At 39.3% G+C, this 26,293-nt stretch overlaps 5 protein-coding genes and 1 pseudogene across 5 annotated transcripts; 1 reads left to right on the forward strand and 5 right to left on the reverse strand.

Moving 5' to 3' along the window:
- Positions 1 to 5,795: 5,795 nt before the first annotated feature.
- LOC125188175 (malonyl-coenzyme:anthocyanin 5-O-glucoside-6'''-O-malonyltransferase-like) lies at positions 5,796 to 7,181 on the forward strand. The gene has a single exon (XM_048084931.1). It carries the CDS (start codon positions 5,796 to 5,798, stop codon positions 7,179 to 7,181), a length of 1,386 nt encoding a protein of 461 aa, XP_047940888.1.
- Positions 7,182 to 10,169: 2,988 nt separating this feature from the next.
- LOC125188174 (malonyl-coenzyme:anthocyanin 5-O-glucoside-6'''-O-malonyltransferase-like) lies at positions 10,170 to 12,221 on the reverse strand. Its single transcript, XM_048084930.1, has 2 exons — positions 11,642 to 12,221; positions 10,170 to 10,991 (listed from the first exon to the last, which is right to left on the reverse strand). Exons 1-2 carry the CDS (start codon positions 12,176 to 12,178, stop codon positions 10,170 to 10,172), a joined length of 1,359 nt encoding a protein of 452 aa, XP_047940887.1. The 5' UTR covers positions 12,179 to 12,221.
- A 1,851-nt stretch (positions 12,222 to 14,072) lies between these two features.
- On the reverse strand, positions 14,073 to 15,461 carry LOC125188173 (malonyl-coenzyme:anthocyanin 5-O-glucoside-6'''-O-malonyltransferase-like). Its single transcript, XM_048084929.1, has one exon. The coding sequence runs from the start codon at positions 15,459 to 15,461 to the stop codon at positions 14,073 to 14,075; it is 1,389 nt and encodes a 462-aa protein (XP_047940886.1).
- A 540-nt stretch (positions 15,462 to 16,001) lies between these two features.
- LOC125188172 (malonyl-coenzyme:anthocyanin 5-O-glucoside-6'''-O-malonyltransferase-like) lies at positions 16,002 to 17,708 on the reverse strand (annotated as a pseudogene).
- A 2,181-nt stretch (positions 17,709 to 19,889) lies between these two features.
- On the reverse strand, positions 19,890 to 21,896 carry LOC125188169 (malonyl-coenzyme:anthocyanin 5-O-glucoside-6'''-O-malonyltransferase-like). The gene is made up of 2 exons (XM_048084926.2): positions 21,360 to 21,896; positions 19,890 to 20,732 (listed from the first exon to the last, which is right to left on the reverse strand). The coding sequence occupies exons 1-2, from the start codon at positions 21,894 to 21,896 to the stop codon at positions 19,914 to 19,916; spliced, it is 1,356 nt and encodes a 451-aa protein (XP_047940883.2). The 3' UTR covers positions 19,890 to 19,913.
- Positions 21,897 to 23,155: 1,259 nt separating this feature from the next.
- Positions 23,156 to 25,857, reverse strand: LOC125188831 (malonyl-coenzyme:anthocyanin 5-O-glucoside-6'''-O-malonyltransferase-like). The gene is made up of 2 exons (XM_048085892.2): positions 25,277 to 25,857; positions 23,156 to 24,484 (listed from the first exon to the last, which is right to left on the reverse strand). The coding sequence occupies exons 1-2, from the start codon at positions 25,841 to 25,843 to the stop codon at positions 23,660 to 23,662; spliced, it is 1,392 nt and encodes a 463-aa protein (XP_047941849.2). The 5' UTR covers positions 25,844 to 25,857; the 3' UTR covers positions 23,156 to 23,659.
- Between the last annotated feature and the right edge of the window lie 436 nt (positions 25,858 to 26,293).

A 26,293-nucleotide genomic window follows, 5' to 3' on the forward strand; every position in this document is an offset into this window, starting at 1 on the left:
GAAAAAACTGCTTTTCTAAATGGCGATTTGTAAGAAGAAGTCTACATGAAACAACCTGAAGACTTCATTAAGAAATGGAATGAAAATTTTTAGTCTGCAAACTTAAGATATCAATTTATGGACTGAAACAAGTTTCTCGACAATGGTATTTTAAATTCCATGACACTATTACTGCTTTTGGTTTTAAAGAAAACACTGTTGATCGGTGTATATACCTCAAGGTTAGTGGGAGCAAGTTCATATTTTTGGTTTTGTATGTTGATGATATATTGCTTGCTAATAGTGACATTGGATTACTACATGACACTAAAATTATCTCTCTAAAAATTTCAACACAAAAGATATGTGTGAGACATCCTATGTCATAGGATAGAAATATCTTGTGATCAATCACGTGGACTCTTGGATTGTCTCATAAAAGCTACATAGATCGAATCTTTTAGAGAGATACGACATGAGTGCATGTTCTCCAAGTGTTGTTCCAATTCATAAAGGTGACAAATTCAGTTTGAATCAATGTCTAAAAACTGAATTGGAACGTAAGATGGAAAATATTCCTTATGCATCTATTGTGGGAAGTTTGATGTATGCTCAAGTCTGTACTAGACCAGACATCAACTTTGCAGTTGGAATGCTAGGCCGTTACCAAAGTAACCCTGGTGTTGAACATTGGAGAACTGTAAAGATAATAATGAGATACTTAAGGGAACAAAAGATTTTATGCTCACATTACGGAAATCTGATCAGCTAGAAGTTATTGGATTTCCATTAAAGCTAAATTTATGGTTTGCTTTGAAGCATTAATGATTGAAAATTTTTATTTCAGGCCTTGGTATTGTCTCCTTAATATCCAAACCCTTGAAATGTATTGTGATAATAGTGCAATCGAATCTTTCTCTAAGAATGACAAGTATTCAAAGGAGCTAAACACATGGAATTAAAGTTTCTTGTCATGAAAGATGAAGTTCAGGAACAAATAATATCTATAGAATGTATAAGCACACAGCTTATAGTTGCTGACCCGTTGACTAAGGCGTTACCGCCTAAGACATTTATGGAATAAGTTAACAGAATGGGTCTTGGGGTATGGAAACGTCTAATCTTTATGTTTCCATGTTGGTTCAGACACTTAAGTTATGGATATTTTGAATTCAATAAAGTTGTCTCTACTTTTCCTGCATATACTTATTATTTGATATGCATATGTACGTTTTTAGTATTAATGCGGGAAGTCTTGAAATAAGACAATTATGGACATTGTGTCACTTATAGATTATATTAGTGGAGTTATTGGTGATGTGGTACATGGAAGGAACTATGTCGATTGAATGATATACGCCCGTCATGACCCGCATTAGTAGTCTCTCTAATATAATACTTATGTTTACCAATGATGAAAGTATTTATAAAGTCCAATATTATGTGCGCCTTATGTTTATTATGTCTATTTTACTGTGGCTCTGTCAAGTGTGACAAGTGGGAGAATCGAAAGCTTTGTGTCCCACATGTTCGCCAAGTGGGAGAATGTAAGTTTTATGTCTCACATATGTGACATGTGATAGAATCTTAAATAGAATTGGATTTTAGTATAATAGATACATTTGGTATAAGACACATTTTACCCTAATTAATTGACTATCAATTAATTATTGTCACATCAATTAATTAAATAATCATATTATATTTCTCCAAAGAGAATATATGTTCATGTATATATATATGGCGATTGATTGCCAATAAATGGAAAAGATTGATTACATAATCTTTTTATGGAATGAATATTCATTCCCTTGGCCATCAAGTAAAAGAAACGTGCATATATATTATTAAAGATTTGATTAGAATTGATTGTGATCAATTAGTAATATTAACAGACTGAAGATTATGTTCTTGGTCAATAAGAAATGTATTTACTAATTATTTTGGGCCTCTTTGATGGAAAGGGCTTTTAGGGTTTGATACTTAGGGGTTTGTCCTCTCTCTGCCTATAAATACAAGTGTGGTGATCCCATCAAAACACACACATTAAGAGAACACATAATGAGGGAAAGAGAGAGAAACAAATCCTTGGAGTTGGAGTTGCACCACTACGCCAAAGAAAGTCCGAGGAAGTTCGTCTCCTCCTTCCTCAATCGCTTCCGCTATGGATCGCCAAGGTATGTCTCGATCCTATTATGTTTATGGTTTACGTGAAATACATGTTGTTCGAAGATCTTGCTTTATTTATATTCAATTATGTAATCTTGAATATATGATGATAAATAATGTCCAATATGTGGTATCAGAGCCAAGTTGAGAACTCATGTATTTTCGTATTATTGAAAACCATAATTTTAGAATTTATTGTTTGATAAACTACTGTGAATTGAATCGGTTGTGTTTTTTTTTTAATATGGTCAAATATATTATGAATTCAATTTTGTTGAATTGTACGTTAAGTATTTCATGAATATACATGAGCAATCACAGAAACTTATCAAACTATGCTTTATGTATTAATCGAATGTTTTATTTTCTAAAATACGTTCAAACATCTTATGACTTTAAAATCTGGTAAATCGCATTGTATTTATGAATTCTATATGTGCATATTAGTTGAATTTTTTTTTTATGTTTTGATTCGGCTATTTTCCATGATAGAAAGTTGTTTCTGTATGAATATTTGATTTGATTCACATAATTTCATTGTGAATTATAATGTTTGATTACTCTATCAATTAAAGGTTGTGTATTCTGTATGTTTATACTTTGAAATATATTGTTTGATTCTATTTATATATATGGAATTGATTTGGGTATTTTGATTGTATATATACTTTATGTAAATTGAGTTTGAATATGTGCATTGATGAATTGAGATTTCAATTAAATGTCTTATGATTATGAATCTACCGGAACGGTGGAATGAATGATTACATAATTCAATTCTCGTTTTAACATGTATTTTGATTATATTATGTTTATTTTGCAATCACCAAAGTGAAGCAAAATAAGGAGAGTCTATAATCAAACTCATATTATAATTTGTTTAAGCAATTAATCTCTATATGTTCTTGATTATATTATGTTTATTTTACAATCACCAAAGTGAGGTAAAATGAGAAGAGTTTACAATCAAGTTAATATGAAAATCTATGTATGCAATTAATCATCATACTTTTTGTGGCTATTCATTATCTAAATAGTTTGTTTGTTATAAGGTCTAGATTCCCAAAGGAAATAGTCTTTGCAACATAATAAACACTTATGGAGTTAATAATTTAAATTGGTGCCGATTACCCAAAGGTAACGCCAATTTATTATTACTCAATTATTGAACTAAGATATGAATATTAAAAGCATGATTTTTATAATTGTATGAAGACTACCCAAAGGAGTTTTCATAATTGCCTCATGATATGGGTTTTCAAATTAATGTTCGTGTTATTATTCTAAGCTTTTATATGTGAGCATTCATTTCTTAATTGCTCTTATAACGTAAAAACATATATTTTTTGCTACTAGTATGTTTATCTCAAATTTTCCCGCACTTAATGGAACTAACTTCTCTGAATGGAAAGAGAAACTTGAGTTCACTCTTGATGTAATGGACTTCCTAACACTGTTGAATGATGAGTCAATGATCTTATGATCAAAGTAGTTTGGTTGATTGCCCATAATGCTTGGGAAAAATATAACAGGACTAAGTTTATAGTTCATTAGAATGGTCGTTGCAGATAAAGTTTCTCAACGATTGACATTGCAAAAGAATGTTTGCAGAACGTTGAGGATTGCTTCATAACTGCATATAAAGTTTATTGCAGGAAAACTTACGAAGGATCTCATGAGCATGCAATATAATGGTTCTCGGACTATGTATGAGCATGTGATGGACATAAATAACATCTCTTCTACGCATGAAATTAGGATTATAGGTGAATGAGGATTTCCTTGTACAATTGACCCTAATTTCCTTACCTCCTCAATATGGACCATTCCAAATTTGTCAAGTTAAACCATGTTATTTAATATACTATACAAATTTAGATAATTTCTGTTCTATCAAACAACAACGAAAAAACATAATATCTTTGCATATCTTGACATGAAGCCCGTATTTCTTATCTTATTTTACATATCTTCTCATATCCCATCCTTTTTATCAAACGAGCCCTTAATGTAAGAATGAGGGAATAATTTTTTTTATGTGGTTCATCCATTATTGATTGTTTCACTTTGTTTTTTTTTACTAACAAAAACTCCATCCGTCCCACTCAAGATAACCTCATTTTTGAGTGACACGTGATTTTATGAAAAGTTGTTAGATGGAGTAAGTAAAGAGAAAAAAAGTAGTAATTGAATATTCTAATGAAGAGAGAGGAGAGAAATACTTCCTTCGTCCCATGTTACTTGAGGCGTTTCTTTTCGGCATGATATTTAAGAAAGTTATGTTTAGTGAGTTAAATAAAGTAAAATAAAGTAGATGAGAAAATAAAGAAAGAGAGAGGAGAGAATAAAATAGTAAAAGAAAGAATAAAGTAGGTGTGATTAAATGTTTTGTTTTTAGCCAAAAAGATAAATGGCTCAAGTAATTTGGGACAACCTAAAATGAAATACAACTTAAGTAACTTGAGATAGATAGAGTATTTATTTCCAAATATAGAAAGTGGACATCTTAAATGTGACAAACTAAAAGGGAAAAGTAAACATCTTGATGGGACGAAGGTAGTAAGATTTTAAGAAATACTCCATCTGACTCGGCTAATATGACACATTTCTCGGTTGACAAGAGATTTTATAATTTGTTAGTTAATTTGTTTAATTGCAGTGTAAAAATGTGAGTATATATAAGTTTTAAATGAAGAGAAAAAGATGGTTGTATCATTTAATTGAAGAGAGAAAAAAGTGATTATATATAATAATTGTTATATAATAATTGAAGAGATAAAGTTATTTTAATATTTCAAAATATAAAATTTTAATAATCTTATTTAGAATTGCCTAAAAAGAAAAATATGTTATTGGTAAAGAGGGAGTACAACATAAAATATGTGTCGTTGGAATAAAACTGCAAATTTCATTTATGACTATATACCAATCTAATTATCCCAACAAAAACCATGTATCGTTAGAATACAACTGTAAATTTCATTTATGACTATACTAATCTAATAAAACTGCAAATTTCATTTGTGACCATTTCCCAATCTACTAATCCCAAAAGTCATTCAGAATCTATCAATTCAATCACATTTTTGTTTGATTTTGCAATTGAGTCATTTAAATTATTAAATTTAGTCAAATTCTGATTCGTTCCACAAAAATATTTTGACTTTTTAATAAGTGTAATCATATACTCCATTCGTCCCTAAAGAAAGTGCATATTATTACGGGACGGACTAAAATTATCTTAGGGCAACCCAAAATGAAATACGGTTCAACTACCTTGAAACGGATGGAGTATACATTAAGAAATACAAAAATCCATCCTATCTGTCTAGTAAAAATTTCGTTTATGACTACTCCCTTCGTCCCACAATAAGATTTTCGTTTCCCATTTCGATCCGTTCCAAAATAAGAATTTTATTTTATTTTTACCATAAATAGTAAGTAGACCCCACATTATACCACGACTGATATTCCACTTACTTATTCCATTTACCTTAGTTAAAACTTTAATGCCAACAAAAATTTTGTTAAAGATAAATGTAGAGATAAGAATCTTTCAATTCGATGCTAACAAAGACACTCTCATTCGAGAAAAAATTCCTTAAATACCCCTTAGTAGTATCATCACTCTTACTCCAAACACCGCCATGACAACCGTAATCGAAACCTGCCGTATTCCGCCGCCTCAAGGCGTCGCCGCCGAGCTCCTCCTCCCGCTCTCCTTCTTCGACATGTCTTGGCTGCACACCGTTCCGATATACGTCCTCAACTTCTACAATCACACATGTTCCGAAGCTGAATTCCTCAACACCATTGTTCCGAAGCTCAAACACTCTCTCTCTTTAGTCCTCAAACACTACCTCCCCGTCGCCGGAAACATCCTCTTCCCTCTCGACACCGCCGCCTCAAAGCCCGTCCTCCGCTACATCTCCGGCGACACCGTAGCCCTCACGGTCGCCGTCTCCGGCCTCGATTTCGACGAGCTCGTCGCGAATCACGCGAGAGAAGCCGACCAATTCTACGACCTCGTCCCGCCGCCCGTCCCGCTGATTGAAGAAGAAAATTACAAAATTGCCCCTGTGTTTTCATTCCAGGCGACTCTCTTCCCCGGCCGCGGAATCTGCATCGGCGTGAACTTCCAGCACACCCTCTGCGACTGGAGATCCACCGTCGGATTCATGAAGGCGTGGGCTGCGATCAATAAATCCGGCGGTGATGAGGTTTTCGCGACGAAAACCGGGCCGGTTTTTGAGAAACCGGATACGGAAGGTTCTAGAAGAGTCAATGGAATGTTCTGGAATGAAATGAAGAAGATTCCTTTCGAGCCTGCAGCGTCGCTTCCACAGCCTACTAATAGAGTGAGAGCCTCGTTCGTCCTCCGCCAATCCGACATAAGGAAGCTGAAGAATCGGATCTTAACGGCGAGGCCGGGCCTGGATCGGGTCTCCACTTTAATGGTAGCTGCGGCGTATGTTTGGACTGCACTAGTGAAGTCTCACGGCAGCAGCGCGGAAGGGGAAGAGGAGGTGCTCTACATTCCGGCTGACGCAAGGGGGCGGCGGAACGCGATGTTCGATCCGCCGGTTCCGGTGAATTACTTCGGGAATTGCTTGGGTGGTGGGTTGGTGAAGATGGAGCAGCGGAAGGTGGCGGGGGAGGATGGATTTGTGGTGGCCGCGGAGGCGATTGGGGATGTGATCAAGGCGAAGATTCTCGACGGAGATGAGTTGCTTAAGAGTCCGGAAAATCGGCTGGGGAAGATGGAGAGGCGTGAGAAGGTTTTCGGGGTTTTGGTGGTGTATGGTTCGCCAAAGTTTGAGTTTAAGGAGGCGGATTTCGGGTGGGGGGTGGCGAGGAAGATGATGATTCTGTCGTTGGATGAAGATAAATATGGGATGTTGATGAGTAACTCCGGCGACGGCGGTTTGGTCATCGATATGTCGCTGCCCAAGGAGAGGATGGAGTCTTTTGCGTCTATATTTCAAGATGGCCTAATATCGCGAGGAAAAATATATGGAGAATCAAGGTTGTAGACATGTAGTCTACAATTACCTATTCCTTCCTTCAGTCCCTTTTATTTAAGATGTTACTACCTCCGTCCCCCAAAATTTGCTACACTTTGACCCGACACGGATTTTAAGAAATGTAATGAAAAATGAGTTGAAAAAGTTGGTGGGATGTGGATCCTACTTTTAAAGTATTAGTTTTATAATAAAATGTGAGTAGGAATGAGTTAGTGGAATATGGGGTCCACTGCCAAAAATGGTAAAAGTGAAGTGTATCAAATTTTCAGGGACGGCCCGAAATGGTAATATGTATCAAATTTTCAGGGACAGAGGTAGTATTTTTCAAAATATAGCCCTTGAGTATTTATGTAAAAGATGAACTTAGTACTTTCCTTTGTCGCTTGATAAGTGATTCATATTTCTTTTCGAAATATTTAATAAACGAGTTCTTGGAGTTAATAGGCGAGTTGTTAATATTGTTAATTAAAATCTTTCATATTAAGCTATCAAGACTAGTGACTATTCCCTTCGTTCTCTAATATGTGTAATGTTTTCACCATGCTCAAATTTTATAAGTATCATTGTCGTAGAAAGTGAATTGAAAAAAATTAATGTTACGTAGATTCTACTTTTAGAGCATCCACAATAAGAATAGGTCAGCCATAAGCCAGCCACTCTCTCTCTCTGCCACGACAGCAGCTCTAAAAATCCACCTGCCACATTAGCATTTTACTCAAATAGGCTAGTCATAGGCCAGCCGCAATAAAAATAATTCAAAACAACTACATTTAAGGAATTAAATTTACGATTAAATTACGGAATTAAATTTACGAGACATATACGGGAAAATTCATTCATTTCATTAAAAAAAAGGTACATAGATAAAAAAAAATACACTCGTCGTCGCCGCCGCCGTCCTCGCCGCTGCCACCCGGGGTATCTGAGGCAGCCTCTGAACCCCCCACCAGTGCCCTCGAGGCATCCAAATCCACCCGCATGTTCTCGAGCATTGAGTGGAGAAACCTCTTCTCCGTGGGGTCAGTTGCGGCCTTCCACTCTTGGAAGACCTTGTACATCCGTTCCTCCGTCTTTGCACGCGAGAATAAGGTGCCGAGATGACCTCTTGTGGCGATAGGGGTGATCCTCCCCTCGCTTCCCGTTGCGCCCGCTTTTGGCCAACCGGGCGAGGGCGACGAGTAGAGGATGGAGGGGACGGAAACTCCTCAGCATCCGGGGGGAGGTCGTGGGATCCGCCGCTGCTGTTGCTGTAGTCGTCGGAATAGTTCAACCTCTGCTTCTTCGGCCACTCAGCGTCGCACCCCGCCCGGAACTTCTCGGAGTCCTTCAGCAACACATAGCATTCCCAGAAGGTGAACTCCTTATACTTCCCCGGCAAGGGGAACTGACTCTCCGCTACCCTCCGGGCGTCCTCCTCATTCTGACCACTAGTCAGCTGGCGGAGGGCGTTGGCGTACAACCCCGAAAATCGGCCGACCGCGGCCCTGATCCGTTCCCACCCCTTCCGACACTCCTCCTCGCTGTAGTCCTTTCCGTGCATGCAGTTCCTCCTGTAGGCTGCTCCAATCTTCGCCCACATGTTGAGGACCCGCTGGTTGTTCGCAACCAGCGGATCATCGCAAACCGACAACCACGCCTTGGCCACGCCGGCGTACTCATCCTCCGTCCACTTCCTCTGCGTGGGGGTGTCGTGAACAGCGGGCTGCGACGACTCGCCGACCACCTTGCCCTTCCCCTTGGCCTTCTTCTTCTTCGGCGCGGCCCGACCCGCTGGAATGGGAGTGTTCAGGTCCCCGAGATCGATCCTCATCTCATGCAATGACAAAAGATCATCGCCAGTGAACTGCGTCTTCACTTGGGTCGACGTGTGAGGCGAAGTCGTCAAAAAATCAAGAGAGGGACGATAGACCGTGTCCCCCCTCGGTGACCCTACATCCCGGGATGCATACCTCCCTGCCATACCGGCATCATCCCCATCATCTACTGCTGCATCTGGGGTATACCTCCCCACCCCGGCGTTACCTACCCGCCGCTGGCCTGCACCCCGCCCGGCATCCCCCCCGTTTCCCCCCCTGCGCTCCAGCCATCATCCCCATCAACTGTTGCCAAGGGACGTTAAACCCTGAGCCCATTTGCCCGGCCATCTGGCCCCATCCAGATCCCACGGGTACCGTGGGAGTCTGAGATCCGCTCGTCGCCGGACTGGACTCGTTGTTGTGGTCCATCGCTCGATGTTGCTCTTGTATAGAAATTTAGAAAGAGAGAAAACTCGTTAAAACAAGTGGTGCAAATGAAAATGAAACTAATATAGCGTATATATAGGTTTTCAAAAATTTAAAAAAAAAAACGAAAATTGGCGCTGGCCGATTGGCACGCCACAATGGCGGTCAGCGCCCTCAAATCGGCTAGCCCACGCCGATTTTTTCGCCGATTCGGCGCTGGCCGATTACAATAGTTCGGCTAGCGACGCGAATCGGCTAGCTGGTGGGCTAGCCGCTATTGTGGATGCTCTTATATACTTCTTCCGTCAAAAAGAATATATACTTTAGGTCCGAAACGAGTTTTAATGTAAAATTGGCAAAGTAAAAGAAAAGTTGAGAAAACAAGTAATTAAAGTATTGTTAGTGGAAAATGGGTCCCACCTCATTAGAAAGAAAATATTTTCCAAAATTAGAAAGTGCATATTCTTGAGAAACGTACTAAAAATGAAAGAATGCATATTCTTGTGGGATGGAGGGATTATTTCAGAATACTGATAAAATAATTTAAATAGAATGAAGAAACCTTACTACGATATTGCTCTTAAAGAATTTCGAACCTACGTCTAGAACATGGAGATCGGAGGTACATCGATTAAGGACCCGAGCAACAATATACGTTGAAAAATTAATCTAAAACATAATTTTAGAGATACAGTTATACCCCATTGTTCTGCAATAAATCAACTTAAATGTTGTTATGGAAAATCAAATCAAAGCTGCAAACCTAAACCCTTTATCACATAGAGAGACCAATTGCAAACATAGAAGCAAAAGCCTCCATCTCCTCCTTGGCCAACGACATACCGACGGCCAAATCCCCGTCGCGCGAGTTAAACAACGACATCAAATATCCCGTACCATCCAACGACAGAAACTCCACCTTCTCCGCCTCCCCCCATCCAAAATCTGCCTCCGTGAAATCCAACTTTGGGGAACCAGTTATCCCCAAAGCCCTCATATCCTTATATTTCGCCATCTCCGTCAACAGATTCTCCGGGCTTTTCAGAAACTCATCCCCGTCGTATATTTTTGCCTTCATCTCATCACCAATAGCCTCTGCCGCCGCAACAAATCCATCCTCCGCCGCCAACTTCCGATGCTCGACTCTCACCACCCTGCCACCTAAGCAATTGCCGAAGTAATTCACCGGCACTGGTGGATCGAACAGCGCGTTCCGCCGCCCCCTGGCGTCGGCCCCAAAGATGAAAACCTCATCTTTATCTCCAGCGGGACCCAAGGATTTCGCCAAGGTGGTCCAGACATAGGCGGCCGCAACCACAAAAGTGGAGACTCGATCTATGTTTGGCCTCGCCGAGAAGATCAGATTCTTGAGCATTTTTATGTCGGATTGGCGGAGGATGAATGAAGCTCTCACTCTATTGGTCGGCAATGGATGCGTCACCGCCGGCTGGAAAGGAATCTTCTTCATCACATCCCAGAATATTCCATCAAGTCTACTAGAATCCTTGCAAATTGGTCTCTTGAAAAACGGCAGAGATTCACCGTTTCTAGAAACAAACACGTCATCATCTCCGGATTTGTTGATCATAGCCCACGCCTTCACGAAAAAAAAATGTTAGTAAGAACTTCATGATTAAGGATATTTTCTTATAGTTGAATAGATTTATTTTAATTAGGTGTTGTTCGATTTTCTAAAGAAAATAGTAGTAAGATAGTACTCCCTCCGTCCCCGATTAAGAGTCACACTTTTTCAGTTCGGTCCATCCCCAATTAAGAGTCATACTTCATTTTTACCATAAATAGTAATTAGGTCTCACATTCCACTAACTCAATTCACTCACATTTTATTATAAAATCAATATAAAAAAATGGGTCTCACATTCCACTAACTTTTCAACCAACTTTTCTTTACATTTCTTAAAACTCGTGTCCGGTCAAAGTGTGACTCTTAATCGGGGACGGAGAGAATTTAAGATTGAGTTGCTAAATTATTTAGTAGGAAGGGATTGACTATGCATCATGACTATCCATCTAAAATTAAGTCACGAGATTGAATCTCATGAACCAAACGTAATACAAATTGAATCATGAGATATATATAATCTTAACCCCCATTAAAATACTAAAAGTCATACCAATAACACTTTTCATTATATTTTAGAATTAGTAAAATCATTAATAAGGGTTAAAAATAATTTCAGATAATGTGGACAAAATTAACAAATAAAAAAATACTTAAGCCATTACCTTCATGAATCCTAAGATTGATCTCCCGTCGCTAAGGCTATGGTGATTGCTCAAACCAACGCAGATTCCTCGGCCGGGAAAGAGAGTCACCTGCAGAGTGATCAGAGGGACAATTTGGTAATCTTCTTCCTCGGCCATTTTCGGCGTCCGCGGAAGGAGGTCATAGAATTGATCCGATTCTCTAGCGTGATTCGCTACAAGCTCTTCAAAATCGAGACAGGATACAGCGACCGTGAGGGAGACGGAGTCGCCAGAGATGTATCGGAAAACAGGTTTCTCGGTGTCAGGTTCGGAAGGGTAGAGGAGATTTCCGGCGAGGGGGAGAAAGTGTTTGAGAGTTAAAGAGAGAGAGTGTTTGAGGTTCGGAACAATGGTGTTGAAGAATTCAGCTTCGGAACATGGATGGTTGTAGAAGATGAGGCGGCGGGTCGTATTGAAATGCAGCCAAGTCATGTCGAAGAAGGAGAGCTGCAGGAACAGCTCGGCGGCGACGCCTTGTGGCGGCGGAATACGGCAGTTTTCGATCACAGTTGTCATTGCAGGGTTTTTGAGTATGAAGCGAACAACTAGATATGGTGTTTTATAGGGTAATTTTACTACTCCTTTTCTTTTTCTTTTTGTTTTGCATTACCACTCCTTTTCAATATATAGAAATTGAATCCATTACAAAATATTACTGCATGTCCAAGTAAATAGTCTTGTCCATTTTTTACGACCCAAATAATAGACTGAATTGGTAAGTCATATATACAATTATACTCCTTCTATACTAGAAAATTGTCGCTTGGATTCCATTTTTATCTATCCAATAAAATTTGTCATATTTTATTTGTATTATTTTTAGTAAATTTTTCTAACTCACTTTTCATAATATATTTTTAAATGTGTGACAGGTCAAACATGTTAAATTTTGGATGATTTTCTGGACGGGTAGGATGGTTTTACGTTTGTTAACATCTTATTAATGCTAGCTAATAGAGTAATATGCTATTTCGTTATATTTCCCCTGTGATCTCACGATAAGTGATACGTTTCTTTTGGAACAAATAAATTACTTCCTTCGTTTCTTAAAAATACAAAAGTTGAAAATGGTATGAGTTTTAATACAAAGTTGCTAAAGTAAGAGCGGAAAAGAGTAAAAATAGGTAAAGTAAGAGAGACGAACAAAAAAAGCAGTGGAATTAGTGTTAGTAGATTGTTAGATCCATTTCATATATGCGAAGTTTCTATTTTGAACAGACCAAAAATGAAATAATTTCATTTTTTTTTGAAAACAGATGGAATAAGAAAGTTATCTTTAAATTAATTGAAGTTGAAAAAGAGTAAAGTAGAAAAGTGAGAAGAAAATAAAGTTGAAAAAAGGAAAAATGTTGTTTTTTGCTTAAAATAAATTACTCACTTTAGGTTAGACATCCCAAACAAGAATACAAATAGAATGGATTGTAGGTTCAATGGAACGAAGATATGAATGAAATGTGAACTTCTTTGGATTTCTCATTTTCATCAAACCCCTCATTCATCTCATTATACCAAGCAATGTATAGAATGGAAGTAGGAATTACATTTCACATTTTGGTTTGTCCTTTGTTAATTGTCTTACTTCATTTTTAATATTTTTAGTAGACCATACATTCCACTACTCATACTTCCTCCGCTCCAAAGAAGATGACTCCTTCTTGGGACGGTACAAGATTTTATGAATGCTAATTTTAAAGTGTTTAAGAAAGTGGCATCTTACATAAAGACAAATGGAGTAGGTTTTGTTAGAGGTGATTATTTTTTATACGAGACGAACACACATGAAGTTAATTAGACATGAACATTCACATTTTGGTTTCGGGTCCTTATAGGGTCGACCCAATAAGAACCTGATGATTTTCGGTAGGGTCGGATCGGGTTAGAGTCAGGTATGGATTATCCGTTAATAAATAAAATAATTACTTTTATTATTTTTATTTATTAAAAAGTATTATACTTTAATATATTATTTAAATTTAAATCATGATAAAGTTCTAATCATATTATAATAAATTTTAATTGTATAATATCATGATTTGGTTGTTATTGTGTCGTCTCAAGTTAAATTGTACTCCCTCTATTACTATCCATTCCATAGTAATAGAGTCATTTTGCCATTTTGGTACGTTCTATAATAGTACAGTCATTTCTCTTTTTAGTAAAAGTCAACACATTTTTGCAAACCTATTTTACTCTCTCTTATTTTTTTCTCTCTTAATCTCTCCACCTTTTTTATTTTCCACTTTATTCTCCATTTTACTTAACTCACCTAATGCAATTTTTCTTAATCTCTGTGCCGAAAAGAAACGTTTCCATTATTATGGAACGAACGGAGTATAGTAGTAGTAACTTATCATTAACGAAGGCCTGACATTTTTTTGCTTGAAAGGATAACTTGCACTATTTGTAACCCTTAGGTTTTGTGGATTACATCCATTATTTTCTCTAACACCGTTAGGCCATCTTGAAATATAGAAGCAAAAGACTCCATCCTCTCCTTGGGCAGCGACAAATCGATAACCAAACCACCGTCGCCGGAGTTACTCATCAACATCCCAATCAACACCTCTCGGTCCAACGACAGCATCTCCACCTTCCTTGCCACCCCCCATCCGAAATCCGCCTCCTTACATTCAAACTTGATCGAACCATACACCGCCAAAACTCCGACCACGCTCTCATCTATCTTCCCCAGCCGATCTTCCGGCCTTTTAAGAAACTCATCTCCGTCGTAGATTTTAGCTTTGATCACATCACCAATCGCCTCCGCCGCCACCACAAATCCATCATTCCCCGCCAGTTTCCGTTGCTCCAATTTCACCAACCCACCACCCAAGCAATTCCCGAAGTAATTCACCGGAACCGGCGGATCGAACAGCGCGTTCTGCCGCCCTCTCGCATCAGCCGGAAAATAGAACACCTCGTGTTTATCTTCCGCGCTGCTGCCGTGGGACTTCACCAGCGTGGTCCAGATGTACCCTGCCGCAACCGTGAAAGTGGAGACTCGGTCTAGGCTCGGCCTCGCTGATAAGAACCGATGCTTGAGGTTTTTTATGTCGAATTGGCGGAGGATGAATGAAGCTCTCACTTTGTTAGTCGGCCGTGGGAGAGGCACCACCGTCTTGAAAGGAATCTTCTTCATTGCATTCCAGAATATTCCATGGACTCTTCTTGAAGCTTCCGAGTCCGGTTTCTCAAAAACCGGCGGAGATTCGCCCAAAGCCTCGTCGTCGCCGGATTTGTTGACCATGGCCCACGCCTTGACGAATCCGACGATGGATCTCCAGTCGCAGAGGCTGTGGTGGAAGTTCACACCGATGCAGATTCCGCGGCCGGGAAAGAGAGTCGCCTGGAGTGAGATCACAGGGGCAATTTTGTAATTCTCTTCCTCAGCCAGCGGCGCCCGCGGCTGCACGAGGTCGTAGAATTGGTCCGCTTCTCTAGCGTGATTCGCGACGAGATCGTTGAAGTCAAGGCTGGAGATGGCAATAGTGAGCGCTACTGTGTCGCCGGAGATGTAGCGGAGAACGGGCTTTGAGGCGTCGGTGTCGGTGTGGAGAGGGTAGAGGAGATTTCCGGCGACGGGGAGATAGTGTTGGAGAGTGAGAGAGAGAGAGTGTTTGAGGTTCGGAACAATGGTGTTGGAGAATTCAGCTTCGGAACATGGATGATTGTACAAGTTGAGGACGTACATCGGATTGGAATCAAGATAAGACATGTCGAAGAAGGAGAGGGGGAGGAACAGCTCGGCGGCGACGCCTTGTGGCGGCGGAATACGGCAGGTTTCGATCACGGTTGTCATTGCGGGTGTTTGGAGTATCAAGTGATCACACTATGGTGTTTTATACTCATTGTTCGCATCTTCACAATATATATATAGAAATTGACTTCATAAAGTAGTCAATATTACATGTACCTCTTTTCTTGTTAACAAATAGTCATAAATGAAATTTGTATTTTCTTTAAAATGATTCAACGTATGTTAATTTTTTTTATGGGAATTTTAGATAAACTAATAGTCATAAATAAGATTTGTAGTTTTTTATGGGAATTTTAGATAAACAAATAGTCATAAATAAGATTTGAAGTTTTATTCTAACGAGACATAAATTGGAAAATATACGTAAATGAAATTATCTAGTTTTATTCTAACGATTCAATATCCTTTATATTGCATTTTTCAAATCTTATTTGATGATACTATCCTTTATATTGCATTTTTCAAATCTTATTTGATGATACATTTGTATTTTATAAGTAAGATTTTTTCATTATAAAATACTTATATTTAACGATAATCAAAATTAAGCAAAAACAACATCGATCTAATTTATTTGTCCTCGACAATCATCACATATAGAGACCAGATGCAAACATAGAAGCAAAATCCTCCATCTCCTCCTTGGTCAAAGACATACCGACGACCAAATTGCCGTCGCCGGAGTTAGACAAAGACATCGAATATCCCTCGTCCAACGACAGAACCTCCACCTTCTCCGCCTCCCCCCATCCGAAATCCGCCTCGGTGAAATCGAACTTGGGGGAGCCAGTCATCGCCAAACCCCTCATGCCCTTATATTTCGGCATCTCCGTCAACAGATTCTCTGGGCTCTTAAGAAACTCATCTCCGTCATAGATTTTGGTCTTTATCTCATCAACAATAGCCTCCGCCGCCACAACAAATCCATCCTCCGCCGCCAACTTCCGATGCTCGATTCTCACCCTCCCGCCACCTAAGCAATTGCCGAAGTAATTCACCGGCACTGGTGGATCAAACAGCGCGTTCCTCCGTCCGGTTCCGTCGGCCGCAATATAGAACACCTCATCTTCATGTCCAGCGGGGCCTAAGGATTTCGCCAAGGTGGCCCAGACATAGGCCGCCGTAACCACAAAAGTGGAGACTCGGTCTATGTTTGGCCTCGCAGAGAAGATCCGATTCTTGAGTGATTTTATGTGGGATTGGCGGAGGATGAACGAAGCTCTCACTCTATTGGTCGGCAATGGATGCGTCGCCGGTGGCTTTAACGGACGTTTCTTCATTGCTTCCCAATATATTCCGTCAACTCTACTAGAATCTTTGTAAATTGGTCTCTGGAAAACCGGTAGAGATTCTTCGTTTCTAGAAACAAACAGCCTCATCATTGCCTGATTTGTAGATCACAGCCCATGCCTTAGGGCCAATGCAGGAAAAAAACGTTAGTTTGTCCCAACTGAGATGACTCAACGCTAAAAATAAAAACAATTTTTTTTTTATCTCTATAATAGTCTCGCTGTCTTATTTTATTCCGCCCAACACACAAAATAAAACTGTATGCGAGACTTAAACCCTAGCTAGTTCATTTCTCCTAACAAACTTTTGGAGCCACTTAATTTGTAAATTCAGTCTCTCCTTATTTTCCAATCTTTAACAATTTGGTTTTCATTTGCATCATTAACAGCTTACTTAATTTGTCAACAAAATTAAAACTAAAAAAAAAGAAAAAAAAATTACAGGGACTTAAACCCTAATTACCTTTATGAACCCGATGATTGATCTGTCGTCGCCGAGGCTATGGTGATAGTTCAAACCTAAGCAGATTCCCCGGCCCGGAAAGAGAGTCACCTGCAGAGAGATGGGAGGGATAATTTTGTAATTTTCTTCCTCAGAGATTGCCGGCGTCCAAGGAAGGAGGTCATAGAACTGATCGGATTCTCTAGCGTGATTCGCGACGAGCTCGTTGAAATCGAGGCCGGAAACGGCGATCGTGAGCGGGACGGAGTCGCCAGAGATGTACCGGAAAACCGGTTTCTCGGCGTCGGTGTCGGAAGGGTAGAGGAGATTTCCGGCGACGGGGAGATAGTGTTTGAGAGTTAGAGAGAGAGAGTGTTTGAGGTTTGGAACAATGGTGTTGGAGAATTCGGCTTCTGAACATGGGTGGTTGTAGAAGACGAGGCGGCGGATGTGATTGAAATGCAGCCAAGTCATGTCGTAGAAAGAGAGCGGCAGGAACAGCTCGGCGGCGGCGCCTTGTGACGGCGGAATACGGCAGGTTTCGATCACAGTTGTCATTGCAAGTTTTATGAGTATGAATTAGTGATTAACTTGCTAGGCTAGGGTGTTGAATATATAGAAATTGAATCCATGAAAATTACTTACTCCATGTGCAATTAAATAGTGTAGTGCATTTTGGTACCAACTTTTCAAAATAAGACAAAAGGAAGGTGTAATTACTTTTGCTGTATCCTACAAAGACTAATATGTCAACTCAAGTATCACAACCAACTTCAAATGCTACTCCTCTTCCTTCCGTCCCAAAATAAGTGACTCATATTCCTTTTTGGAACGTCCCAAGATAAGTGACTCATTTTCTTTTTACTACTCTCTCTCTTACTTTTCCTCTCTACTTTATTAACTCTTTTACTTTATTCACTTTCCACTTTACTGACAAAATCTCATTTCCTTAAATCTCATGCCGAAAAGTTTGTGGTCACTTATCTTGAGACAGAGTGAGTATTATTATTGACTAATTGTCGTTGCAAGAGTTTTGTAAAGTAAACTTTTCCGACATTTAGAAATTGGAACTACATGAATTACATACTCTAACGGCCGTCACCTTATAATTAACACAAAAGAAGAGTGAATTGAAAGATTCTGGTTGACTTTACAATGTACTATGATGGGTGTAGTGTTTTCTTGTTTGGGATTATTAGATTGGTAATTAAATAGTCATAAACGAGATTTGCAGTTTTATTCCGAAATGAAATGAGAGATTCTAGTTGAAAGGCCAAAGTTGGTCCCGAACATATGGTCATTTTATGTTTTTGGTCTTAAATTTTATTTTTTGGATTTTTTGGTCCTGGACATATGGAAATTTGATCATTTTGGTCATGGACTAACTGTTCCGTTAAAAACTAATGGTCAATGGGTTTAATCCAGATTTTGACCAAATTTGACTTTTAATTCTGAATTATTATTCCCTAATTATTTTAATAAATATTTATTTTAAGTTAGAAATAAATAATATTAAATAAAAATAGAATTGCTCTTCTTCTCCATCCACTTGCGACTCCTCCTTCTCCCCCCCAAAACCCTTCCTCACCCTCAACACCTTACAAATCTCCCTCATCTCCGACTCCACAATCCATCTGGAGCACGACCCAAGCGCCTGCACAACCCTCTGATCATTCAAATACAAATTCAGATTAATGGGGCTTTGTTGAACCACATGCATCATCTTCACGAAATCGGGCTGCTGGAGATACTCTCGTGCTGGGATCGCTCGCCAGCCTCACCCACATCTCGGGCCCGAATGCCTTGCCGAAGGGGTTCGTCGGGCCGCTCGGCGCCGGCGAGGCCGGACTTGAGGGCGTCGTTGGAAGGGTCGATCTGGAGGCCCTTTTTATAGGCGGAGGCGGCGTCGGCGTAGCGACGGAGGCCCATGTGCGCGGCGCCGAGGCGGGAGTAGCCCTTGGCCCAATCGGGCTTGAGCTCGACGGTCTTCTCGGCGTGGGAAAGAGCTTCGATGAATTGGTGGAGGCAAGCGTAGGCGGCGGAGCGGTTGGAGTAGAGGACGTGGTTGGAGGGGAGAGGTTGCCGGCGGAGAAGGCGGCGTTGCTTTGGCTTCGTCGGCCATAATTTAGATGATTTTGATATTTATTAAAATAATTAGGGGATTAATTAGGGAGTAAAAAATCAGAACTAAAAATTTAATTTGGTCAAAATCGGGATTAAATCCATTGACCGTTAGTTTTTAACGGACAGTTAGTCTAGAACCAAAATGATCAAATTTCCATATGTTCAGGACAAAAAAATCCGAAAGATAATGTCTAGGAACAAAAACCTAAAATGGCCATATGTTTTTTTGGCATTTACTCTAAAAAAAATTATACTTATTAGAACTCTTAGAATAGATTTATACTTTCCTTGTACATATATTTTGTAATCTCTATCTAAAGAGAACTTGGATAGTAATCATCATCAATAAATCATAAAATAAGTTATCATAAAATAAGTTAAATAATTATACGAGAAATAATTAACTCATTTCAATATAAAACTAATATTTTAAATGGGTCCTATATACCACTCATTTTTTCCTTTTACTTTTTTCACAAAGTTAAACAATTTTGTAAAATTCGTGCCGAGTTAAAAGGGCTCCTTACATTGTGGACGGAGGGATGTACTTTATTTGAATGCAGGAGTAATAGAAAAAGTAAATTATAATCAAAATTAAGCAAAACAACATCGATCTAATTTGTTTGTCCTTGACAATCATCACACAGAGAGTCCACTTGCAAACATAGAAGCATAAGCCTCCATCTCCTCCTTGGTCAACGACATACCGACGACCAAATCGCCATCACCGGAGTTGGACAACGACATCGAATATCCCTCGTCCAACGACAGAAACTCCACCTTCTCCGCCTCCCCCCATCCGAAATCCGCCTCCGCATAATCGAACTTGGGGGAGCCAGTCATCGCAAAAGCCCTCATGCCCTTATATTTCGGCAACTCCGTAAACAGACTCTCCGGGCTCTTAAGAAACTCATCCCCGTCGTAGATTTTGGTCTTTATCTCATCAACAATAGCCTCCGCCGCCGCAACGAATCCATCCTCCGCCGCCAGCTTCCGATGCTCCACTCTCACCCTCCCGGTCCCTAAGCAATTGCCGAAGTAATTCACCGGCACTGGTGGATCGAACAGAGCGTTCCTCCGCCCCGTGCCGTCAGCCGCAATATAGAACACCTCATCTTCATGTCCAGCGGGGCCCAAGGATTTAGCGAAGGTGGCCCAGACATAGGCTGCTGCAACCACAAAAGTGGAGACTCGATCTATGTTCGGCCTCGCCGAGAAGATCAGATTCTTGAGCGTTTTTATGTTGGTTTGGCGGAGGATGAACGAAGCTCTCACTCTATTGGTCGGCAATGGATGCGTCGCCGCTGGCTTTAAAGGACGCTTCTTCATTGCTTCCCAATATATTCTGTCAACTCTACTAGAATCTTTGCAAATTGGTCTCTCGAAAACCGGCAGAGATTCTCTGTTTCTAGAAATTAACGCCTCACTATCGCCGGATTTGTTGATCACAGCCCACGCCTTAGGGCGGAGGAAGAAAAAAAATGTTAGTTAGAAGTTCATTAAACATACCAATAATATTTTTAATATGATGACTCACTTTCTTTTTTAATTTGTTCCAACGAAGATGACTCAATACTAAAATTTTTATCTCTATATTAGTCTCTTTGTGTCTGTTTTATTCCTCCCAACACACAATATAAAACTGTATAATACTCCATATGTCCATGAATAAATGTCCATACTGATCGGCACGAATTTTAAGAAATTGTTGGACTTTATAAGGTAAGTGGGTAGAAAAAGTTTGTGGAATATGAGACCTACTTTAAATGTTATAAAATGTGAATGGAATGGATTAGTGGAACATATAGTCCATTTACCTAATATAGTAAAAATGAAAGGAGACATTTATTGACGGACATACAAAAGAAGAAAAAATGGGACATTTAAGGACGGACATAAGGAGTATACTTTTATAGAGACTTAAACCCTAGCTAGTTCATTTCTCAAACAAATATTTGGAGCCACTTAATTTGTAAATACAGTCTCTCCTAATTTTCCAATCTTTAACAATTTGGTTTTCATTTGCATCACTATCAACTTAATAAGGACTAAAAATGATTTTATAGGGACTTAAACTCTAATTACCTTTACGAACCCGATGATTGATCTGTCGTCGCCGAGGCTATGGTGATTGCTCAAACCTAAGCAGATTCCCCGGCCCGGAAAGAGAGTCACCTGCAGAGAGATGGGAGGGATAATTTTGTAATTTTCTTCCTCGGACATTGCCGGCGTCCGAGGAAGGAGGTCATAGAACTGATCAGCTTCTCTAGCATGATTCGCGACGAGCTCGTTGAAATCGAGGCCGGAAACGGCGATCGTGAGCGGGACAGAGTCGCCGGAGATGTACCGGAAAACCGGTTTCTTGGCGTCGGTGTCGGAAGGGTAGAGGAGATTTGCGGCGACAAGGAGATAGTGTTTGACAGTTAAAGAGAGAGAGTGCTTGAGGTTTGGAACAACGGTGTTGGAGAATTCGGCTTCTGAACATGTGTGGTTGTAGAAGACGAGGCGGCGGGTGTGATTGAGATGCAGCCAAGTCATGTCGTAGAAAGAGAGCGGCAGGAACAGCTCGGTGGCGGCGCCTAGTGAAGGCGGAATACGACAGGTTTCGATCACGGTTGTCATTGCAGGTTTTTTGAGTATGAATTAGTGATAACTAGCTAGGGTGTTCAATTTGTGCAGTAATTCTTCCTCTTGTTCTGAATATATAGAAATTGAATCCTTGAAAATAACTTACTCCATGTGCAATTAAATAGTTTAGTTTATTTTGGTACCAACTTTTCAAGATAAGACAAAAGGAAGGTGTACTCACTTTTGTTATATACGTCTCCTTTAAATGTAAATGAAAATTTTCAATTTTGTTCTAATACGATGCATCTTTTATGTAGTTTATTTCTTAAAATCTTATTTGATGATATATTGTAACGTAGTATTTCTTTGTAAAATATAAGTATACTGCCATTTAGTTATTATAGAGTCAAATTATTGACTCGCTTTTATTTCGCCGTTAAGCTATCCCATAAGTGTTCGGTACGGGGCAGATGCAACAATGACAAGTAAGAGTATTGTATCCTGATTGTCGTTGTAAGTTTTGTGAAGTAAACTTTTCCAACATTTAGAAATTGGAATTATATAAATTAAATACTCTAACTGCCGTCAACTTATAAGACAAAAAGAAGAGTTAATTGAAAGATTCTGGTTGACTTTACAATGTACTATGATGCTTGTAGTGTTTTCTTGTTGGGATTATTAGATTGGTAACTAAATAGTCATAAACGAGATTTGCAGTTTTATTCTAAGTTCTAACGACACATGTGTTATGTGTATATCTTATTTTTCCGTTGAGATTATTAGATTGGTATATAGTCATTATCACTAACAATGCATCCTTTATATATGTTGTACATTACTTAAAATCTTTTTTAAAGATATATTTCTACTTTATTATTATAAAATACTCCCTCCGTCCGCCATTAAATGTCTCATTTTTCTTTTTTCGTCCGTCCGTCAATAAATACTCAATTTCACTTTTACTATATTTGGTAAGTGGATTCTATATTCCATTAACTCATTCAACTCACATTTTATTATAAAATTAATATATAAAAGTAGGCCCCACATTCCACTAACGTTTCTACTTAGTTTCCTATATAAAGTCAATCAATTTCTTAAAATCTGTAACGGTCAACTATAAGACATTCAATAATGGACTGAGGGAGTATAAGTATTAAGCCTATTAAAGCTTTTTCGTATGTTATTAAATACTTGCAATTTTTTTTTAATGAAAAATAAAATAAAATATCATCAGAACTTATCGTTTGCATCATACTCTCAGGCATACCCGAGGTAAAACATTAACGACTAGCCAACAAGTAGACTAAACATACTAGAATAACATGGGCAAGCCCATGGAAGTTACATAAGATCAACAAAATCATTGCATCCAAAGAGCATCGTCTTGAGACACCCACCTTAAACCCAACAAGTATATCTAAAATATTGTGTTATTCAAGAAAATAGTACTCCCTCCGTCCCTTTGTAGCCGAGTCGTATTCCTTTTTTGGTTGTCCCGTTGTAGCTATGTCACTTCCTATTTTGGTAAAAGGCTCCAACTTTTCTTCTCTCTTCATTTCTCCACCTTTTTCCTTTCCTACTTTATTTTTACTTCACTTAACTATTTTTAACACAATTTCTTAAATCATGTGCCGAAAAGAAACGCCTCTACTACAGAGTGACGGAGGGAGTATCTTATATTCAAACTTGGACGAACCATACACCACCAAAACCCCGAAAACCCTCTTAAGTTTCGACATCGACAACCGATCTTCTAGACTTTTAAGTAACTCATCTGCGTCGTAGATTTTTAGAGAGGGAGGGATCGACAAACATCACATATAAAGACCCGTTGCAAACATAGAAGCAAAAGCCTCCATCTCCTCCTTGATCAGTGACATACCAATGACCAAATTGCCGTTGCCGGAGTTAGACATTGACATCCGATATCCCTCGTCCAACGACAGAACCTCCACCTTCTGAGCCTCTCCCCAACCGAAATCCGCCTCCGCGTAATCGAACTTGGGGGAACCAGTCACCACCAAAGACCTCATGCCCTTATATTTCGACGTCTCCGTCAACATATTTTCCGGGTTTTTTAGAAACTCATTTGAGTTGTAGATTTTGGTCTTTATCTCATCAACAATGGCTTCTGCCGCCGCAACAAATCCATCCTCCGCCGCCAACTTCCGATGCTCCACTCTCACCCTCTCGCTTCCCAAGCAATTGCCGAAGTAATTCACCGCCACTGGTGGATCGAACAGCGCGTTCTGCCGCCCCGTGCTGTCGGCCACAAAATAGAACAACACATCTTCATATTCATCTCCAGCGAGACCCAAGGATTTCGCCAAGGTGGTCCAGACATAGGCTGCCGCAACCACAAAAGTGGAAACTCGATCTATGTTTGGCCTCGCCGATAAGATCCGATTCTTGAGCATTTTTATGTGTGATTGACGGAGGATGAACGAAGCTCTCACTCTATTGGTCGGCAATGGATGCGTCGCCGCCGGCTGGAAAGGAATCTTCTTCATCACATCCCAGAATATTCCATCAAGTCTACTAGAATCTTTGCTATTTGGTCTGTCGAAAACCGGCAGAGATTCTCTGTTTCTAGAAACAAACTCCTCATCATTGCCGAATTTGTTGATCACAGCCCACGCCTTAGGGCAAATGCAGAAAAAAATGTTAGTAAGAACTTCATTAATCGTACCAATATTAATTTTAATACGATTACTCATTTTTTTTTTAATTTATTCCAACCAAGATTACTCGATATTAAAAATAACATTTTTTTTATTTATGTAATAGTCTCTCTGTCTTATTTAATGTTGGAATATAAGATATATTTTAGAGGAGTAATTTAGTTTGGAAGAAATATTTGAGAGGAGAATGAGAGGAGTATATGGAAAATGGTTTATGAGAGGTAATGTGATGTGGGGAAACTAAAAAACTTTTTTATTTCTCAAACTTTTTCAACTTATACAAAGTGTTAGTACAACTTACCCATATTTATATGCATTCCCTTCCTATTCTGGAATTATCTACTTAATACTTTTATATTCTAAATATCTAGATTTTTATTTTATCCATAAAAATCTATATAATTCTTAAATAATTCATATTTTTACTAAAATATCTAGATATTTTCTCATGCCTATTCTAGACAATTCTACAAAATATCTACATATTTCCTTTACAAAATCAATTTTATTTAATAATATTCAAACATTTTATTCCAACCAACGCTCAAAATAAAACTGCATACGGGACATAAACCGTCTACTTCATTTCTCAAACAAATATATGGAGCCACTTAATTTGTAAATTAGTCTCTCCTAATTTTGCAATCATTACCAGCTTAAGTGTTAAAAATGATTTTAAACTATGTCAACAAAATAAAACAATAAAAATGAATAAAAGAAATCTTTTATAGGGACTTAAACCCTAATTACCTTTATGAATCCGATGATTGATCTGCCGTCGCCGAGGCTATGGTGATTGCTCAAACCTAAGCAGATTCCCCGGCCCGGAAAGAGAGTCACCTGCAGAGAGATGGGAGGGATAATTTTGTAATTTTCGTCCTCGGACATTGCCGGCGTCCGAGGAAGGAGGTCATAGAACTGATCGGATTCTCTAGCGTGATCTGCCACGAGCTCTTCGAAATCGAGGCCGGATACAGCGATCGTGAGTGAGACGGAGTCGCCAGAGACGTAACGGAAAACGGGCTTCGAGACGTCGGTGTGGAGAGGGTAGAGGAGATTTGCGGCGACAAGGAGATAGTGTTTGAGAGCTAAAGAGAGAGAGTGTTTGAGGTTTGGAACAATGGTGTTGGAGAATTCAGATTCGGAACATGGATGGCTGTAGAAGATGAGGCGGCGGGTGTGATTGAAATGCAGCCAATACATGTCGAAGAAGGAGAGCGGCAGGAACAGCTCGGCGGCGCCGCCTTGTGAAGGCAGAATACGGCAGGTTTCGATCACGGTTGTCATTGTGTTGAGACCTGAGATTATCCATCTCATGTAGAAGCTGCTATAATTGAAGATCTTGCGAAGAATAGCCAACAAATGTTGACTAAAATGGTGAAGTAGAGTTGCTGCAATTTATTGCTAATTCGGCGGCTTTGAAATTCTCTCGCATAGGCGTAACTATAGGGCGGTTGTAGAGATGGCTATAGGAGTGCAAATTTGGAGCTCATTCCTCCTATAAATAGACACGTTATAAAACTGTCATTAACTGAATGATTGATATATATATTGACATATTTTATGAATTGTTATATTGTAAGTGCAATAACAGCTCAGTCTTCTAGTAGTGAGTGCATGTTGAAAGTTGGTTCAATTAATTTGGTAAATATTGGATAAATTAGGAGTTGGTTATTATTAGATTAGGATAATGACGGTTATGGATGATGGCAGTTTATGTCAGTTAGGAAAAGTAGTTATTTTAGCATTATAAAAGATGTGAATGTG

Source organism: Salvia hispanica, chromosome 5 (genome assembly GCF_029641045.1).
Source record: "Salvia hispanica isolate PSC_SH4W2 chromosome 5, Shi_PSC_v1, whole genome shotgun sequence".
Taxonomy (NCBI): domain Eukaryota; kingdom Viridiplantae; phylum Streptophyta; class Magnoliopsida; order Lamiales; family Lamiaceae; genus Salvia; species Salvia hispanica.